This window comes from Poecilia mexicana, unplaced genomic scaffold (assembly GCF_051168715.1).
Source record: "Poecilia mexicana isolate PSO_F unplaced genomic scaffold, ASM5116871v1 scaffold_4, whole genome shotgun sequence".
Taxonomy (NCBI): Eukaryota; Metazoa; Chordata; class Actinopteri; order Cyprinodontiformes; family Poeciliidae; genus Poecilia; species Poecilia mexicana.
This window is the reverse complement of record NW_028263373.1, coordinates 31,114,051-31,135,256: the sequence shown is the minus strand read 5'-3', so window position 1 is coordinate 31,135,256 and position 21,206 is coordinate 31,114,051. Positions and strand designations below refer to the sequence as shown.

At 38.7% G+C, this 21,206-nt stretch overlaps 1 protein-coding gene across 2 annotated transcripts in view; it reads right to left on the bottom strand.

Annotated features, from left to right (window-relative positions):
* Positions 1-13,477, bottom strand: part of kdm4aa (lysine (K)-specific demethylase 4A, genome duplicate a) — a 34,303-nt gene extending 20,826 nt beyond the window's left edge. The window contains exons 1-12 of one of the 2 annotated variants that reach the window (XM_088005199.1): positions 13,342-13,477; positions 12,626-12,672; positions 11,966-12,128; positions 11,177-11,352; positions 10,966-11,080; positions 10,646-10,839; positions 10,037-10,086; positions 6,687-6,790; positions 6,046-6,183; positions 3,254-3,486; positions 1,053-1,204; positions 7-371 (exon numbers count right to left, since the gene is read on the bottom strand). In XM_088005199.1, the coding sequence (XP_087861325.1) occupies positions 7-371; positions 1,053-1,204; positions 3,254-3,486; positions 6,046-6,183; positions 6,687-6,790; positions 10,037-10,086; positions 10,646-10,839; positions 10,966-11,080; positions 11,177-11,352; positions 11,966-12,103 (1,665 nt within the window). In that variant the 5' untranslated portion in view covers positions 12,104-12,128; positions 12,626-12,672; positions 13,342-13,477. The remainder of the gene's footprint in view (positions 1-6; positions 372-1,052; positions 1,205-3,253; positions 3,487-6,045; positions 6,184-6,686; positions 6,791-10,036; positions 10,087-10,645; positions 10,840-10,965; positions 11,081-11,176; positions 11,353-11,965; positions 12,129-12,625; positions 12,673-13,341) is intronic. The other variant, XM_014976175.2, reaches the window with a different exon arrangement.
* Between the last annotated feature and the right edge of the window lie 7,729 nt (positions 13,478-21,206).

Below are 21,206 nucleotides of genomic sequence, written 5' to 3'. Positions count from 1 at the left end.
ACTCACTTCTCTGCTCACATGTTTGGTGTCTTCTTTTTTATCACTGCGTACAGCCTGTTCTTCCTCCTGCACCAGGATTTCTTCTCCATAGTCTCCTTTGGCATAGCTATGAACATGCAGGACGTCAGCAGGGCTGAGTGTTCTCTGAAACAGCTTGTGCACAGGGATGTTACTGGTTTCCACCCGAGGCTCCACACTGGCCTCTGCATTTCCTTCTACTGGCAGAAGAGGACTCATGTCTGCAGCCCGTCCACTGTTCTTGTCCTTTCTTGCAGAATTTTGTCTGCTTGAAGTTTTCTTGTTGGCTTTAGAACTCCATTTAGGTGGTGGTATTATGTGCTTCTCCAACTGATGTTCTGACTTGGGTTGTGCTGTTTTGAGAAGGAAACACTTTATTACAACTCTGTACACTGATTTAGTTAACTGATTTCCAAATTATAAGTTAATGATAAAGGTGCAGTTCAGAATACACATACATTACATATTTTGATTCATTGTCTCTAGAAATAACTTCACATCAAGGACAAAAATTTTAAAAATGCTCATCCTTCACTGGGATTTTATGTGGCAGCTCAGCACATAGTAAATAGTAAATGACTTGCACTTGTATAACCCAAAGTGCTTTACACTACATTCAGTCATTCACACACACTCACACACTAATGGTGGTAGATGATGCACCAGCTAGAGTTGGTCTGCCACTGAAGCCTGTGGTTATTATGGGGAAAACGGGAAGAAAGTTCAGGGAAGTAAATCCTGAACTACTTTTGAGGCGTCTTGGACAAGAATGCTAAACTTGAATGAATTAAACTTCAGAGAATGTATTACTATAAAGCAGTAGTATAGCAGGATAGCATGCAAATATTTTTATATCACCCAGTGCTGTCAATATTTCTAATTATACATATTAGAATGAATGTAGGATCCAAACAATGTGGAAGATTTTTCTTTTGATTTTATCTAAGATTATGACAACCAGGTGAAAAGAGGCTAGACTTAAGGCAAAAACGTAGCAGAAAGGCAAGAGCAAATTCAAGAGTTTGGCACCTTACCTGAGGCAGCTGGGACTTTGTTGGGAGAACTCTTCATTGATAGCTTGGGTCTCTCAGGCTCTACCGCCTCCTTGACTCTTACGTCACAACTGTCTTCTTCAGAGGTCTGGACAGGTTCAAGCGGATGTTTTTTCCCACTTTGAGGATCTGAGCTGAATCATTTAAAAATGTTAAGGACAGTTTTTAATTTCACAAAAGATTTAAGACAACGCCAGCTGAGAAAACAAAATCAAGAATTACAGACAGATTCAAAAGAAATGCTCAGAGATTTTTACAAAGTGTCTAGGGGTTGACAAACCTTTTTATTCATTTATTTAGCTCTGGTGGCCTTTATTCAAGTGACTCAGGCATCTGGTCAGGATGCCTCCTGACCAGATGTCTCCTGGTCAGGATGCCGGGCACATCCCACCTGGAGGAGGCCCCGGGGAAGACCCAGGACACGCTGGAGGGACTATAGCCGTTTTCGCACTGCAAGGAACGGAATGGCACGCTTCGGTCCGGTTCCACCTGAACTGTAGCCCTGTTGTGTTTGCATATAACTGAGGGCGGCATCGAAGCTGTACCTGACGCCATTATGTTTGAAATTAAACAATGGTTTCGATGTAGCGGCCGAAGCCTTTTCCTCAGAGATGCAGCAGAAAACTTTCTCTTTCCTCGTTGACCTATCTAGTTCGTTCTGGACTCGTTCATCAGCGAGTAAGTGGAGGAAAAGCATTACCTTATCATGGGACCAGGTAGCAGCAGAATATTGAGGGGAATTCGTCGTAAATTAAAAATAATGATAATAAAAATATTAAAAAGAGCACTCTTTACAAAATACAGTAAGAACAGTTTAGTGAAAGCCAGTTAGACCCGATCAACAAAACAACCAACGGCTGACTCGAAACCAATCAGCTGCTGAATTCTAAGCAGCCCCGCTTGGCCGGCCCAATTGGAACCACAGCTCTTGTGGTACCAAGGATCCGGGTGGAACCGGGTCGGAAGTTCTAATGGAAACACGGTCGGCCCTACTTTGAACCCATTCCTTGCAGTGTGAAAACGACATTAGTCTCTCTGCTGGCCTGGGAACACCTTGGGGTTCGCCCAGAGGAGCTGGAACAAGTGGCTGGGGAGAGGGAAGTCTGGGCCTCTGCTACCCCACGACCCAACCCCGGATAAGAGTAAGAGAAAGAGAGAGGGGATGTCAAAAAGAAAAATCCATGCGAAAAAATCTATTTTGTGTAATACAGCATGGCTCCACCAGTGTCCATGTCATATGTATGAAGGCGCCAACAATATAGAGAAAATTTTTTTTTTTAAATTAAAGACAGACAGAGGGATGGCCTGATGGCCTTTATTCAACAGTGAATTGACAGATGTGAGAGACGGGGAAGACACACAATAAAGGTAACAAGTTCATAAACTTGTAGAAGAGATTATGCTACTACTACAGGTTCTTCTGAACTGAACTGGAACATTGCTGGTGAGGACCAGACAGCAAGAACACATCACACCAATTTCAAAGTTTCTGCACTGGCTACCTACACATTTTGTTTTCTTATTTTAAGGAGCTTTAACAGATATTCAGAATTCTTAATGATCTCTATTTATCAGATGGGCTTCAGTTTAGAGTCCCTATAGGCCCCTCAGGTCTTCTGTTGATGCCTACAGTGAGAAATATAATGTGAGGCTTTGTGCTATTGCCACAATAAATATGTAATCCAGCATTCTTGTTGTGCATGGCATTAATACATTTGGACTTATAAGCTAGAGGTTTGGCTAGTAGGTCAGCAGTTACACAAAATATGTGTTTTTGCTATCCACAAGAATACCTGAGAGCAATTTATTTGTTTATTTTTTAACATTTTGCCTCCCTTAAAACACCATTGTCATGTGGATGCAGGGCACAAACAATGAAAAACTTTCCCATTTTAGAAAAATATGTCCCCATGTGGACAGGTACTTAGAACCTGTTTAAACATGACATTAACATCTATTTTGAATTATTTGAACATAGGTTCATCCTTTTGACGTACAAGTGGAGGCCACTGTTCAAAAGTGGCTCATTGTTTTCTGATATGACCAGATGTGTCAATTTTTTAACTTTTGAAAAAGATTAACTTGTTCATATTTCATAACAAATACAAAAGACTTGTTAACATTCCCATCTGTAATAAAATAGTCAGAGAATAGTGAAGAGAGAGAATAGAATAAATCAAGACCTTTTGTCCTTCTGTGCAGGAGACGTTGGCTCCTCAGATGACGCTTCACTGGAAATCTTCTTACATCGATTGGTCTTTTCTCTTTTGAGAAACTCAGCAGCCTCTGGAGTTGGTTTCAAGTGGTCAATGGGAGTGTCATCTTTCCCTGCTTTCCACAGTTTGTAACGGTCAGGCTGAAACTTGTGCACAAATGCATCCATAGATATCTTCACCATATCTTGACGGCAAGAACACTGCAGAAATCAACATGAAACATTTTGTAGCTTCAACAGCTAAAACTAGCCAGTTGAGGTCTCTGCCATTGTTAGATGTAGTGTGTGTTCTCACGAATGTGAGACTGTGAAGACAAGACGGGTTCTTGTTAGGGTTAGTGCTTTAGTAAGAGGTTTAGAGTAGTCTGTATTGCTGAAATTGGTCATTTTGATCTTGAAATTAAATCTTTTCCAAGTTTCCACACTCATATATAATTTAGTGGTGCAGGGGTGTTTGCCTTGCCACCTTGGTGGCCAAGGGTGTGGGTTTGGGGTATGGGCGCAAATTCCACTCACAAATTTGTTGTGAGTGGAATTTTGTAATCTTGTAGCATGAAATGGCTGATAATTTTATCTTTGTGCAATCATAGATAAGAACCTTTGTGTGTGAAAAATATTGAAAAATTACACAAGTTAAACATTTTTAAGGTCTTTTCACAAACACAAAGCAAAAATCTACATATAAAATTCTCAATTTCCGTCGCTTGTGTGTGAGTTTTAACCTCCAAGTACAAATTTTGATCAGGGTTTTGTCTCTTTCAGTTGACTGGTCAATGACAAATGTAACAAAACATTCAGATTACAGATGGGCTTAGCTGTAGTGGGATCTGATAGGCCAAGTCAGACATCCGACTCCATCCTCAAACCGCTTTGATTGGATAATCCTTTTTTTTTTTTTGCTCCAAATGTCTGATTTTACTCCCATAGTGGTTTTACGCCTGCTTTGAAGTTAGTTTTAAGTTAGTTATGTGACATTTGCATGACTACTTAGCATAGGCTTCTTAGACACACTGTACGTTTGGTGGACTGAACTGTTCATAGCCCCGACACACTATTAAGCAGCAAATAAAAAAAACACACACACAATAATGAGCTTTATCAGATCTAAGGTGCTTGTTAAAAGATGGCTTGTGTGAACAAAGGTACATTCACCTCTAACTGAGGTTTTCTAGTATGTTAAAAGCAGAATACCCAACGCTATTGTGTCCTTTAAAGGCTCAGATGTATAAATGTCTAATTTAAATCCTATTGTATATAAGATTAGGCCTGTTACGATAACAAATTTTGCTGAGCGATTGTCTAAAAAATTATTGCAATAAACTATAATATTGTTTTAAGACCTTTTGACACTGATTTAATGGAAATGACTAATAATGCATGCGATTTCCTGCCATAGATAGATGCACTTTATTTTCAAAAGAACACACAACACTGGAACTGATAAACTAAATAAACAAAACAACCCAAAACAAAAATAAAATGGATTCTCAGTCTCCATTAACAAAAAACGTACTTTAATAAAAACTAAGCAACACAAAGCGAAAGTGGAAATAAATACTGGATTCAACCAAAAGAGTGCAGATTATGAAGTCTGTATACTGTATTGCCCTTCAGTAATCACTAGATTTAAATAGAGAAGATGGGCACATCCGACTCCCTAATGCAGTAGTTCACACTACACGATTTTTTGCCCCTTTTTTCCCCTTACGACAATCTTAGAACGTTGGCCGATCTAAGATTGTCGCTGGTGATTTCGTAATCGATCATCATGTAGTGTATGCTGTGTTACGGAAAATCGTCATGGCCGCTCTGATCTAAATCAGGGGTTTTCCCTGACTGGGAGCTTAACGCTGAATATGACAGGTAGCCAATCAGAAAGCAGATTCTCCTCCAGGCTTTCTGAGGGGAAATTACGGAGGGGAATCCCAAACAGCTGACACGGTGCAACCCAAAATCCAGCGGACATTGGAGATGATATGTGGAAACAACATTAATATTTATTCAACATTTCGTGCAAAGAATATAGAAATGACAAGAGGAGGAGTTGGAGCCAAATTGCTACCGCAGTTCATAAACCCGGTAACTTTTCAGCTGTTCTTCGTTAACGTGACATAAATAGGTTATAATGATTTTCATTCAGTCAGGACTTTACGCTGACTCTAGCCACATGCATCACAGGTAGATTCTAGTAAAGCATTGATTAATGCCTGATTTTAAAATTAGTTAACTGGACTTGTACCCATTATTTTGTGCATATGTGGCTGGACACCACACGGCACGACGAACCCGATCGAACCGTTATACTTAGGATTTCTGTCGGCTAATGTGTGGTCTCTCAAGTTTTGAAACTTGTGTGTGGCTAATGTGTGGTCTCTCGTGTAGTGTGTAGTGTGCGCTGGGCATTACATTAAGGAAATGAGGAAGGGAGGGTCAGTGCAGAGCACCGGAGTTGAGCCTTTTTTCATTCAGTGTCATCAACAGAAAGAAAAAAAGGCAGGAAGAGACGATAAAGCCGATAACTAAAATGAGGTCGATAAGTTTAATTTATTGTGCGATTAAATGATTTATCGTTTATCATGACAGGTCTATATAAGATTAATAAACAATATTCATGACACCTGGTTAACTTGTCTTTTCCTAGCCATTTTGGTATGATCCTTTGATTTACTCCTTTGTATCTCTAGGCAGTGCCACGACCTCAATACTTGCAAATTAGACATTTCACTTTGACCTGCTTTACTTGTGTGGAAGATAACATACCAATTTAGCTTGTTTTCCATAATCAATCCATCGCTGTGTAGCAAAGTTGGTGGACTCAGCACAATTGAAACCGTGGTTGAAACCAGCATGATAAGCAAATGGAAAAGTCACAATGAACTGCCCAGCTTCCTGAGTGACCTAACATAACAGAAAAAAGAGAAGATGCATACTTTTTATATTCCACCTGACTTTTCTTATATAGTCAACTAAAACATGATTATTACTCTTCAGTCAGAGGCTTCGTTGTAACAGAAACCGCAGAGACCACAGTCATCAGCATTGATAATAACTCTTTAATTAAGCAAGTTATAAGGCTATTTAATTTCCCTTTGGGATCAATAAAGTATTTTTGAATTGAATCCCACATGATTTGTACTTGACTCACCCTGCAGCTACAACAACTGACAAGATGGAGCTGAAAGACGTTAAGCAAAAGCTAAAAAGCAGGAGAAGATACTGCTTACTTAAATGGTGGTTTAAAAACGAAAGCAGTAAAATCTTATTTAAAATAATATAAGCCACGCTTAATGTAAGCCACACCCCTTTTATTCAGCAAGCTGAAAGTTTATGACTTGTGAACAAACATGTTATCATCTCAGTGGAGATGAAAACATGGATTACCTTCTCATAATGTGGATTACCTTCTCATATGGTATACCATATTTTTTGAGGATTGAGGGTGAAATTAAAGTCATCTTGTGCCGCAAGAAGGCTTCACAGCTCTGAGCATTCCCAGGAAAGAAACCTGGAAGAGAAAGAAAAAACTTAGATATTTCAATAAAGCTAAAGCTATCCATTTGAATACTTGTGTTTGAAGAGGAACTTCCTCAGGTGAAATATCCTGTGCTGCTGAAGCTAAGGCAGTGATTTTTTTTTTATATACGTAAAGTCATGCTTGTTAGTTCATTGACTCCTATAGTTTTCAAATACTGTGATATTACATCTACACTGACAGCAGTGCCCATTACAATTCATCTGCTCATACGGGGTGATCCTATTCTATTTCCTTAAATTAAACATCACACACAGACAGTTTTCATCGGCTATCAAGATGTCTGAACATCCAACCCTTACCCGCTACATACTAGACATTGGTTCAGTCATCTCATTAATGCTGCTGCTGACATCATCACACCCAGAGAAAAAACACCACAATAAATTTATCTCTTGTTTGCACTGTAACATCATCTAAAACCTGGGGACTTTCCCAGTCATCACAGATTGTCAAATCATTAACAGCTAGATTTGTTGAGGGATAGCAAGCTCCTGGATCCATCAGGCCAAATAAACACACCTGGATGGATTAAACTCATGAGGTGAGAGTGATAACCTCATTGAGATCTACAATTTATTTTCAAGAGAGACCTGGCAAGATAGCAGTACCATTTACAAAAATTGACATAACCAGATAAATAGATTCATTTAGTTTTAAAGTCGTCTACTTCTGTATCAGAATTGAACAACCTCCTCTCTATCTCAACATCACTTTCGTCTCAAGGCAAATTCATGCTTCAGCTCCTGCCGTCTTCTTCATCAAGCAGCAGTCCAGCTTTTCCAAACCCGTTGGTAAAAACCAATATATTTGCCGCATTGCAGTGTTCAAAGCGTCTGAAAAAAATAGTGGCTCACAGTTCAGAAATTATGTTAAAGTTTACACTGAATTGTTAAAATAAAATCTTAGGATATTTGATGAGTAAGCAAACATTCTATTTAAAAATATGATTTAATATGGTAACTGGGGCGCTGAATAGTTAGGACAATTCCAAGGGCCCCTGACCGATAGGGGGCCCTCCACCAATTTTTTTTTTCTTTCATAGAAATTAGAAAAAAATTGGGGCCCTGTCAATTACAAAATTAATCATATTGTGTTTTCTAAAATAGTTTTTAGCAGTAAAAATAAAATGTTGCCACTCCCAGTCTAAAAAACACACATCCATATTTGCCCTGAACCTTCCTGGGTCTGCATGAAATGGTTCGTTCCTGCTTGGTGCATTTGACTGTATCAGTATTCAGCAGCAGTCAGTAGAAGACAAGAACGACTGTGGCAGTTACCATGCTGCTAAAAAAAATAATAAAGTCAGATTTTCAAAAAAAAAATAGAGATAAGAGAGAGAAAAAGACAAGAGTGTCAATTTATAACCCAGTTTTTCTCCAAGAGAGGTGAGTAGACTGTGTGAGATTATCAACCATTTAGCATAGTTAGCTTAGCTACAGAATACTGTTTGCCTCCATTTCACTAGCAAGAAAATTACCAACATATTCATATATTTAACTTGTCCTTTGTACCTTTTACCACTTAACAGATGAGTCAGTCAGGAGCAGTTCTAACCCACGTCCTTCCTGACCCGTGCCCTCCTAAGTGAAATTAAACCTGCAGTATGTAACTTTTATAAAAAGTATTTTTTTACATATTTATTAAAACTGTCATATATGTTTTGACAGTATGGTTATGAGAGGTAATCTGTGAAAAAATTATTTCCTCTGCTTTCTCCCAGTACTAGAAACAACCAATCAGAGGCAGGAGGAGGGTTTTAGAGCTGTCAGTCACAATCTCATGTGGCTGCTCAGCCTCCCCCCGCTCGCTCTGTGCTAAGCTGCAACTAGCATAGCCTGTGGTGAATGCTCAGTTTAGTTAGCATAGCCACCAATGACGGCAGATAAACAGTTTTCCTGTAACGATAAGTTGTTTCTCCACCGTTAGCACATTTAGCAGTGAGTGAATGAGGTTGACTGACAACACCAAGACCCTCCTCCTGGTTCTGATTGGTTGTTTTTGGCCGGAACGTTGCATAACTTTAGCCAGCAGTAGCAGCTCAGGGAGGAGGTGGAGGGGATTGATCTTTTTTCAGATTATCTGTCTCATAACAAACTATCATGACATGGTGACAGCTTTAACAAATATGGAGAAAACAATTTTTTTATTAAGGTTACATACTGCAGCTTCAATAAAATGCAACGACAGCATTTTTTGAGAAGTCTGGATTGTTTTATGTATATTTTGCACATTGTGACTGTAGCAAGTGGGGAGAGACATTTCAGTAAGCTAAAACTAATAAAAAACATTTAAGCAACCTACTTGCATACTGTATGCGGACTGTTTCATGTAAAATTCAAGAGCAGTAAATATTGTGCTTGTATCAGTGTTGGACCAAAGAAAGTGTCACAATTTTAAAAGCCTTTAAAATTGTGACTCTTTTAGATGAATCAGATAAACTCAAGAAATTGTAAGAGCAGCTGTGAAGGGCAGGGGAGGCAATTAAATTTTTTGTCATGGGGCCCAAGATTCCTGGCTGCGCCCCTGTATGGTAATGTCAGTTCTTTCACTTAAACCCCAACTAAAATATTTTATTTTCCAAAGTACACACTTTTGTTCTGTAAAATGATTTTTACCTTTACGTTCAATCTGATATATGTGGTTTATTTCATTAGTTTCTGTATTTCAGTCTCACATTTTCAAGTGTGTCCACTTTATAAATGTAATTAGTTAGTTAATAGTTTGCATTGTCTATTGTTTTGTGTTTATATTCAGAATGATGTGTAAATATATTTACAAATAAAGTGGGAAAAAAAACAGGCTGACATTGTGTCTCAGCTCTCGTTTTCATTGGCTGTTAGCATCACACTACCCGAATGCTTCCAGATCAGACTCCAAAAACTGAACCATGTTTTGTTGACTGATACAGAGGTCAGGTCGGGTCGGGTCGGGTCAGGTCAGTTTCCATTATGCACTTGCAGACTTTCACAACTAACAATCAGTGGTAAAATCATGCAGGGTGCCTCTAATGGTCAGATGAACATTTTTCCCCGTCATAATTTAAATTTTGAAAAATATGCCTGTTGGTATTTTTATAAGAAAAACTAAAACTAGATCAGCAGCAACCAGATCTGTCACAGTAGAATCATTCATTCAGAGAGAAGTTGCACTATGGTGGAAGGTCATGCGATGAAAAAGCCTGAAGGATAAAAACAAATATGCAGACTTTCTTCTTACCTTTAGCAAGCCGCTCCAGTCTTCTGCCATGCTCTGGTGGGACAACATACCTGCAAATTAACAAAACTGAGACAGTTATTCAAAGTATGATTAGTATGATTTTGGAGAGCAAAGTAAAAATCTGTGGAAAGCAAATGACTAATATGACTGGTTAAACACATTCTTTCAAATAAGAATAAAAAGTCCCATAAAACTTCATAAACTAGTTAGTGAGAAGTTAAAACATTCAATACATTGTTCAAGAGCAAATATACCTAGTGTGGATGTGCAGATGTAGTCAATGTCAGTTTTACGGTCACATTCTTTAACAAATTAAAGAGGAAGAGACAGTAGCATCAAGTCTATTTCATAGTGGATGACAGACATTGTGCAAACGGATAATGTTGTTTTAATTTAGCGCAATAATAAACTTCCCTGAAACATTCAGGGAATGAATGTATGATCAACTGGAAGCTTACATGGATTCCAATTGATAATTAGGATCAAATGGAATGCATGTATGATTGATTTGACTTTGTTTTGTAAAGTGCCTTGAGATGACAGTTGTTATGAATTGGTGCTGCATTCATAAAACAAATTGAATGTGGTAAGGTAAGCCTTCCTATTTACCATGACTTGGGCTCGCCATAGTGCAGGTAGCAAATGCTGTAAAGATTCATGTCCTCTGTGTGCCAAGGAAAGGCACTCTTCCACATCCCAAAATAAAGGCATGGGGTGGTAACTCCTTTTATCTTCACTGCACTCTCACTCTCCACAGTGTCCAGGATTGTGTTAAGATGGGCCACGTTCCATTCAGACACATCCTGCAACAGAAGGATTCATAGGAAACAGTGAGCAACAAAAATACGTGACTCATAAAAAGCAAACAAAAAAACAATCATGGATATGGCTAATGGAGGCTCAGCGTGTTTTTTCTAGTCCCCACTCACTGGATCAAACAGTGTTCCACTGACATCAGCTCCGTACAGTGGGGGGTTAAAGGTCAGGTTCTTCCAAAACTTCCTTTCCAGTTCATCAAAATCAACATATCTGGGACTGCAAAACCTAAGGTTCACATATTTGGAGATCATCCGTAACACCAAAATGAATCTAATAATCAGTGTTAAAAGTAAATAAAGGTAAACTACTACGCAAACAGACTTAGCCAAATTGGAGGTCTTCTGAAACTCAAGGACAGTCATTGGTTTCTTCTGGATGTTGTACTGCGTGAACAATCCCGACTGGCCAGTGACCACTTGCTGTATTGGAGCAGGAATCAGCAGATCATCGATGTCATCATATGTATTTCTTGGTTTCCAGCCTTTAGGTGGAATGATCTGCAAGTAAAGCAATCAGAGATGATACACTTCAGAGAAGAGTAACACAGATACAACTTTTTACAATCTACTAGAGTCTGCTAGGAAGATACAGATCCAAGATTGTGTTACATTGCTTTGTATAATTATATCAACAAACATTTCAAGATACATTTCAGATTCTACTTGAAAAGTTTTTAATACTTTATTATGAGATTACATGAAAACTATGTGTATTGATCAATTTTCACATCTAATGGAAGATTTTTTTCGGCCAAAAGAAAAACAACGTAAATCAGACTAACGAGTCATTTGCCAGGTGTAGATACAGCTACTGAGAAGTATTTTGCCTCCGCTGAGTACAAAAACAACTTTAAGTTCTTAACGACATCATCAAGTTCAAAGGTCTCAGTCTTGAGCTGCACAAAGTTGATCTGTTCAGAGGTGACTCAATCAAGTTCTTATTCTTCCTACGTTGCTCTTCTCATAAAAAGTACACAGATTATTTCCTCATAAAATGTTACATTAGCAAAATGATACATTTAGCACCATGACACACAACAAAGGTTGAAATTCCATCTCATACTGAACCATAAAAACAAAAAGATCCATATTAATAAAATTATCTTCTTACTTTGGCAATTCCAGCTCTGTGAGCTCCTTGTGACTCCATGAAGGCAACATACCGAACAAAGTCCTTGAACTCTTCTTTGGAGGGGGTGAACGTCATTACCCTGAAATTAGGAGTTTGGTCTGGAGTGTCCGTAGTCATCTTGGCATTTCATGTAACACATGTACTGTTAATGGAAAATGCAGACACACTGAGCTGTTGACTGGTTGCACAAATTATAGATCTCCACCCACTCTTTTTAAAAGATCTACTCAAAAACACTTTCCATTTCCAATTTGTGTCAATGCTCTGCTACTTTCTGGTGATCAAACAAAACAAGCAGTGCAGGTGCATTAATGAATAGGAAAAAATATGTTAATTCCTGTCAGGATATGTGTAAACAAAACTAAAAAATGATCTGAAAGTGCAAGAGCAGGGTAAGGAAAAAAACTAAATTCATCTGTAAGATGTACACAGGAAGAGTGATCTGTTAATCAAATGCTTTCTTTGCCTGATCAGCAGCAACTGTGAGCACCTAAAGGCATAAAGTTTGTTGCTCTGAAACCTTCAAGTATGTATCAAGAGCACAGACTGATGCAATAGCTTAAGCTCAGCCAGAGAAAAGTCACACAGTCATATGGATTCCACCACTCTAAGATTGCTCTCAGGAGGGAAAACACTCACAACTTCCAATCCTGATCAGTGGAAACTTCCAAGCAATGTGAGCGCACCTATCATTTAAAAAAAAAAGAGAGGATTCCATCTCTGATCATTTTATATTCCACAGTTTCTTGGACAGTATATCGTTTTAGTGTATCACTATAGTCACAACAGGACAGTGACAAATCCTGAGTCGTCTGAGAGGCTCAGAAGTAAATAACTGTTGACAGTTTGATACACAATAAAGACACATTTTCAGATTTTCCAATGCTATTGTGCCATTACAAACAAAGGTTATCTAATAATAATAGTAATAACATTTGCAGCCAGACAAGTAATAGCTACTAGACATTCTGAAGTGATCACACTGACATAAAGTCTATGAAGCGTGAACAATGTGGAAAGGATATGCTCTCGAACCGCAGAACTAGGGAATGTCTCAGCTAAGTGGATGGATGGCCATCTGTTCCTTACTGCTGCCCACTGACACGCTAACCAAGAAGTAGCTTTAACTGCGTCAATTTTCCACATGATTCCAGCTGCAAACATCTGCGCTGTCAATGATGTAGTGAAGGAGCTCAGTGTGCAGCGGTCTCTCGGGAATCTGACAGCTTCCTCCACTTTCAGCTAAACAAGTAGCAAACATGGCTCGTTTGCTGACGCTCACTTTCTTCTTCGCAAAACTCGAAGTAAACTCTGTCTTTCAATCAGTAAGTGTGTTTTCCGGTGACAGGCTTTACCTTACACACGCTGAGGTGGAGAGAAGAAGATTTATCCTCAAAGCGCGAGAGACGTTGTGCAAACAGATCAGATTATTTCGGTTACCACAGACAGTCCTCCATTATTCCCGTGACGCATGCTCAGTGAGTGTTTATTTACATCGCACTCAAAAGGGAGGGTTTTCCTTAGTTCTTTCAGCCAATCAAACGCATCGTATTGGTAGACCAATCATCATCCAGTTAACATTGACGTATTGTTATTGGGCCTGCCATACATAGACATAATATAAGGATAGACGCCTCATGGACCGCTCTCGCCTATTGTCGCTGACGAGATTTAGGGCGGCCATCTTGGAGCGGTACTCCACTCCACTCAGCCTTACGTGTTTAGAAGGCACAATGACGTATCAGCGGATTTAATCGATCATAACACACTTTTTTGTTACTGTAAACCATATTCAAACATCTATCAAAGCAACATTTATAAATAACTGTATTTTTTAAGTATGTTTTTAATACATAGTTCATCATATTTAAATATGCTTAGTGGCTATAACAATAGAATAGGAATGGGATATTCTGATATCGATGTATGAAGAGCATATTACAAAGCACACAGCCGCTTATAATTTATTTAATACATTATTTAGTAATATCAATATATATTTTATATAACTATACAAACACTAATAAATAAAGATTAATAATAATAATTAATAATAATCGACCAGAACAACAATATCCCTCAGTGCTGAGGCATCTTCTGCTGTTTTGATTGAGCAAAGTAGGAGGGTATACCGCTCCAAGATGGCCGCCGTATTTCCGGCGCCGGAGCGGTCCATGAGGCGTCTATGCTTATATTATGTCTATGCTGTCATAGACATAATATAAGAGTAGACAGCAGAAGATGCCTCAGCACTGAAGGATATTGTTGCTCGGATATATGGATTATTGATGTGAGGGCTCCACAGACAACATTTCACAAGTAAGATGGACATATTATTGTGTATATATTGTGATTAGAATATTACTTTACTGTATTTATGTCCACCGGTGAGATACCAGCTAATATTAGCTACAGTGCTTGGTGTAATACGGGTTCAGTCCCGCTATGAAGGCTAACTGAGATTCCGTACATCTAAAAAAATTAATTATTCTCTAACATTGACTTAGATTATCTGACACAAGAGCCTATATTAGAAATGAAACAATATAACACATATTATAAAACTTATATTATGTGTTATAACATTCACCGGCAAAGTTTACACAGGTGGTAAAGACTATTTATATTCTTTCACTCTGTCAAAAGTAAGATACATCCTAAATCTTCCGTTTTTGTTTTGAAAGTTTCCTAAAGAAACGATGTGAGGAAGAAGAGGGAGAAATCTATAAAGAGAGACGGATTCACTGCAGCACGGATGAATCTCACATCGGATTTTGGATTCGTCGGCTGAAAAACATAAGCATATATATATATATATACCTCCCTGAGCAAGCCCCGGTAACCATCACTGTGGCAGATGTCCAAGAAAGAGTCTCAGGTATGAAAAACTGGACAGCACCAGGGCCTGACATGATCCATGCCTACTGGCTAAAGAAACTCACTGCCCTCCATGAGCGACTGGCAGCTCAACTGAACCAGCTGCTACAGAATGGGACTCACCCTGAATGGTTAACTGAAGGGCGCACAATCCTGATCCAGAAGGATCCCTCAAAGGGTTCAGTCCCATCCAACTATCGGCCGATAACCTGTCTCTCTACAACATGGAAGCTCATATCAGGCATCATAGCAGCTAAGATAAGCGGGCACATGGATAAATACATGAGCACGGCACAGAAGAGCATCGGCATAAATAGCAGAGGAGCCAAACACCAATTCCTTGTAGACCACACAGTCGCCCGAGACTGCAAAACCCGACACACCAACCTGTGCACCGCTTGGATTGATTACAAGAAAGCCTATGACTCAATGCCACACACTTGGATCATTGAATGCCATGGATACTGGAAACCATGAATATGGTTTCCAGTATCAAAAAGTGTGTTATGATCAATTAAATGCGCTGATACGTCATTGTGCTGCGAAACACATAATGCTGAGTGGAGTGGTGGACCGCTCCAAGATGGCCGCCCTAAATCTCGTCAGCGACAATAGGCGAGAGCGGTCCATGAGGCGTCTGTCCTTATATTATGTCTGTGGGGCCTGCCATAGCAATGCAAGGCAAGGCAGTTCACTGCCTCCATGCAATATATGGACGACACCTATTATTCTTCACTTCAAAATAACTGCGACTTCCTTTCACCTGCGACTCGAACCGCTGCGTGCCCACCCACAATGTATATTTACCAAAACATGCGGCTCGGCATCCAGGCTATTACTTCTATTGGCATTTCAAGTAACCATAGCGACATAATTAGCAAACTAGAAAGTGTGCATTTCCTATGAAAATGCAAGTGTGAATGCTGGATGCTCAATGCTGAATGCTTTCGGTGAAAATGGCAAAAGCGTTTGAAGCCAACTGCTGAAGACTTGCAGAAAGGTAAGAAATAGTTCATGCAGTGTGAAAAATCCAGGCAAAAGCCAAAACTAGCTAAAATCATGTAAAACCTGTTCCTCTGTTCCTTCTGATAAAAACAGTGGGTGAATGAAATCCATGCCTTTTATGGTTCCTGAGATATCGACATTTGTGGAGGCATCGTTTAGCACTGTGACTACAAAAAATATGCCACATGCAGTACAAAAAAAGCAATGTCAATAGCTCAAATTATTTTCAGGTGTTAAACAGCATAAAAGCTGTTAAACTGCCCAACTTCAAAATGGCCACTGCCTTGTTTCCTCCATGACAGCCCTGGATGATTGATTGCCATTAATAGGCAGGATCTGAACCATCCACTGTGAAACACAACGGACATTTTACATTGTAATTCTCAATTCTGCCACAGGATAGAGTGGTATCCCCCATGGGGTGAAAAATTCATAAAAAGATGAATATTATAAAAAAGTATGAAGGTTATGAATACCAAGAGATATAGCATTAGGAGAGCAAGCTGAATAGTATAAAAGTATGCAGGAGAAGAAGCACAGTGAAATTTATGCAGCAACCAGAAAAGTGGAACATTTCCTATGAAAATGCAAGTGTGAATGCTGAATGCTTCTGGTGAAAATGGCAAAAGTGTTTGAAGCCAACTGCTAAAGACTTTCAGAAAAGTAAGAAATAGTCCAGTGAAAAACCCAGAGTGAAAAACCCTGCAGGTATTATTGTAAATGCCTAAAGCAGTGATTCGCTTTTGTGACAGTTGTTTTGTCCTAGCAACCTTAAAGGCTTTAGATTGTCTGAATCATACAAAAATATTTCTTATGTTTTCCTTATGCAGATTATGTGATTAAAATGTAAGCTTGTAAATGAAATTCTTAAACTAAGCAATACTGCTGCACTGGCTGTCCTCGTGGGGTCAGTAAAAAAGAAACAAAAAAAACGTATCCGATCAAATCGTTTTATTTTCTCCCATCCTGTCGAAGTTACTCATTTCCTGTGTGCTCTATGCTTTTTTCAGCCTATTTTCTATTTTTTGCTTCAGCTTTCAGGATATTTAGCCAGATTGATGTAGTTCACAGAGTGCTCTGATTTATTTGTTTATGATTAAACAAACTGTGGAGATTAAACTTTTAACCACCTCTGCCCACCTTTTCAAAGAGAAACTCAAACACAGATTTTGTAATTGTTATACTACTTTCTCTCTTGCTCTCGATGAAGGCAGACACTTTTTTCCTCTGCTCCCTCCCTGCTTGCTGTGTTTTTGTCCCGTCTTTTTCTATAATTTTGGAGCCTTTCTTTGCATATCATCCAAATCTACAAATTATGGATCTGGTCAACCGGTGTCTCAATGCAATTGATCAAATTTTCTCAGTGAGAAGACTGGGCACAGGAGAGCCCTCTTGTCCTGCAAGGACACACCCGGCGGGATTCACCCTGGATTTATTCATGATAACAGGATTTCTGCTGTTTGGAGCTTGTGGATTTCTGGATTATCGACAAATTTGTGACGGATTTGGCCCAACTAGCGAACACTCGGACTGTTGGTGTGAACAGAGACGAGGACTCTAAAACTCACTAAAGGGATGGAATCGATCTTGGAGAAGTTGCTAGTTTCGGTTCAGTAGAATGACCAAACTAATTTGGATGATTGGGAACTGAGATGTTCCCAATCATCTTCCCTAAATCTTTCCTAAATCTTCCCTAAAGTCTCTCCGAGACTTTAGGGAAGAATGATCTAAGACATTCTAAGACATTCTGTTTCTGAATTGGCTTTCCCCATGTGGCCTTGGAAGGGCTGCATATTTCTAATCTCCTTCAAAATATGTAAACACAACACTCTTCCCTCCTCACCCCCTCCTGTATCCATGGATTTGCAAAGCTGAATGCTCCTAAGGACTTTCCCGGATAAACAACACCTTTATTGGACTCTGCCAGGAGGCTCAGTAACGTTTCTTCATGGCCCTTTGACGTCACCGCCTTCACTTGCGTCTTTGTATTGCCCATTGTTTTGTCTGAATGTTGCCATTTGCCCTAATGTGTCCTTTTCTCTTTTTTTGTTTTAGGTGGAGTACTCCCTATTTAACCCAGAAAATGATTATTTTAGTTTATTAGTAATATCAGAAATTGTGGAGTACGCACTATTTAGATCAGTGTTATACAGTACAGAAATGGAATCAGAATTAGAATTAGAATAACTACGAACTTGGAATCCAGAAATACTTAACAGGAACAGTCACTGCTTAGTTTATATTACTTTTAACCGAGAAAAGGAATTAGATCAGTCATTTTTTAGCTTATTTTATCAGAAACTGTAGAGTACTCACTATTTAGAAATGGAATTAGATACTTAGCAACCCTGAACAGGAGCACTTAATTTACATACTTTAGATTAGATTAGTTTTCTTTTATCTTTTTTCTTTTTTCCTGTGGTTTGTTATTTTGTTTGTATTTCATTTTAACTCATATAAAGCACTTTGAATTGCTTTGTTCCTGAAAATGTGCTATATAAATAAAATTACCTTACCTTACCTTACCTGGTGCAGCCCATCCAGGCATCCCAGAATAGACTGTATAGGGACGTCCAATAAAGAAACCTCAATGTCCTTCCATTTAGACTCATAGGTTGGGTTACACCAGCACACCAGAGGTCTAATCTGGGCAGACAAGTAATAATCCACCAGGCAAGGCAGACCCATACTCCCCCGATCCCCAGGCAGCTGCAGGGTCGAGTATCTTACTCTTGGCCTTTTATTGCTCCATGTAAATCTTGAAAAATGTTTATCCCACTCCCTAAATTGTTTTGCTAGAACCTCTACTGGGAGTCCTGCAAGTATGTATAATAGTCTTGCAAGAACATTTATCTTTATTGTTCAGATTCTGCTGCCGAGGTCAAGGGGAAGAAGGCTCCACTTGTCCAGGTCCTCATATATTTTCTTATTTATTGGTTTGTAATTAACCTCATATAATTGAGCCAAATTTTTTAATATAACACCCAAATACTCTATTTGTAATTGATGCCAATTGAATCGATAACTATTAATTGGTTGTTTTTGAAGGACAAAATGGAAGGTCAAAATTTGAGATGTTTGTATGTTGAGTTTATAACCCGAGAGTCTGCCAGACATTTCTAGGATGTTCATAAGCAATGGAATACCTGATTCAGGGTTTTTATTACTACTAAAATATCATCTGCATACAAGCATATTTTGTTTTCCACATTCCCTCTTGTGGGAATGTGGAAAACATTCCCACAATGTTTTCCATTGCCTCCTCTCTAATAACCTGAGCCAGTGTTTTGATATAAAGATTAAAGAGTAGTGGGCTTAATGGGCAGCCCTGCCTACATCCTCATTGTAATGTTTTTTCATTCGAGAGGTTTCCATTGATTTTAATTCTTGCTTTTGGCGAGGAATACATAGTTTTTATACACTGAATAAATCTATCACAGAACCCAAATCTCTTCATTACTTGAAACAAAAACTCTCACCCTACAGGATCATTGGCCTTCTCGGCATCTAAGCTGAGAAGGACTGCACTTGATTTTTCTTTAATTATTTGATCAATAACATGAACGGCCCTTCTTATACTATTATGCGTTTGTCTATTACCAATGAAACTTGTCTGGTCCTCATCTATCAGTGAAGGCAAAAGGGTACTTAATCTCTTAGCTGATATTGCAGGATATAGTTTGTATAGTCTATATTTAATACACTAACTGGTCTATACCCTTTAGGATCCGTTTTGTCCTTCCCCACCATTAGTATGACGATATAAATGCCTCTCGCCATGATAGTGGGGGAGTGCACCCCCCATACCATACCATACCATACCATACCATACCATACCATACCAACTTTATTTATAAAGCACTTTAAAACAACCAGAGCCGATACAAAGTGCTGTACATCAAAACACAACATAACAATAAAAAAACATAAAATAAAAACTTACAGTTTAAAAACAAAAACATACAATTTAAAACTAGATCCCGCTAGAGTTGAAAGCCAAGTAAAATAGATGTGTTTTAAAACGAGCTTTAAAAGTGGACCGTGAAGGGGCCTCTCTGACCTGCAAAGGCAAGTTGTTCCATAATTTGGGGCCCATGACAGAGAAAGCCCTGTCCACTCTGAGCTTCCTTCTTGATCTCGGTACCTCCAAAAGCAGCTGATCTGCGGACCTGAGAGACCGATAAGGTATGTATGGGTGAAGAAGCTCAGAGAGGTAAGCCAGGGCAAGATTATGTAGTGATTTAAAAACAAACATAAGAATTTTAAAATGAATCCTAAAATATACAGGGTGTAGTTGAAGGAGGCCTTTAATAGTGGGAGAACAGATTCCTTCGTGTCCTTATACCACTCAGGAGGGAACCAATTACAGCCCGGTGACTGGCTGGTTTTAAGATTTGATATCCCACCGTCAACTTCCTGACCTGATATTTCTGCCATTAACTTGTCATTTTGTTGTTTTTTTTCTTATAGATGGAAGATCCAAGGAGTTAAGAAATTTTTGAATTGTTTAATTATCCATTTGTCCAGGTGTGTACAAAGCTACATAATATGCTTCAAATTATCTCTGATTTTCAAGTTTATTAGTTATCTTTGGGTTCCGAAATTTATAGATTGTTTTCCACCAGTTGTTTCTTAAGCCTCCATGAAAGCACCTTAGAAGCTTTAGGCCCTGCCTCATAATACCTTTTTTTTTAATTTCCTCACTTAAAATTTTGTGAATCTCCTGCCTAACAGGCCTCATTTGTTCCAGTAAGGAGGGGCTCTTGTTAATCGAATGCAGCTGCTCCAATCTTTTTAAATTTTCCTGCTTGTCTGTTGTTTTTTTGCTCTAATCTTCTTCAAATTAGCACATTTTGCAACTATTTTACCTGTAATTTATGCCTTAGCTGCATCCCGTAGAATTGCAGGGCTAACTGTTCCATTACCATCAGATTTTAAGTATATTTTACGCTCCTCTGCCATCTCCATTTTGAATGCAGTACTATTTAATAAGCTTGTATTAAGATCAGAAATGCCTATTATACAATCTTTCACTCTGTGAAGGTCTTTATTGACCATAAAAAATAATACATTCTAGTATGTATGTTATGCCTAGTTGAGTAAAAAGTAAATTCATGATCATGTTTATGGAAATATCTCCATATATCTGTGAGTCCCAATTCTTGCAAGATTTTTTTAAATTGCTTTTCCAAGTGAGTCCTTCTTTGCTCTCGGCTAGTTGTATCCATTTTTGGGTTTAGGAAATTAAAATCACCTGCACATGTGCCACTTGCTTCTGTGGTCACAAGGCTAAATACCTTCTTAAAGAAATCCATAATACTACCAGGGGGGGCATAAA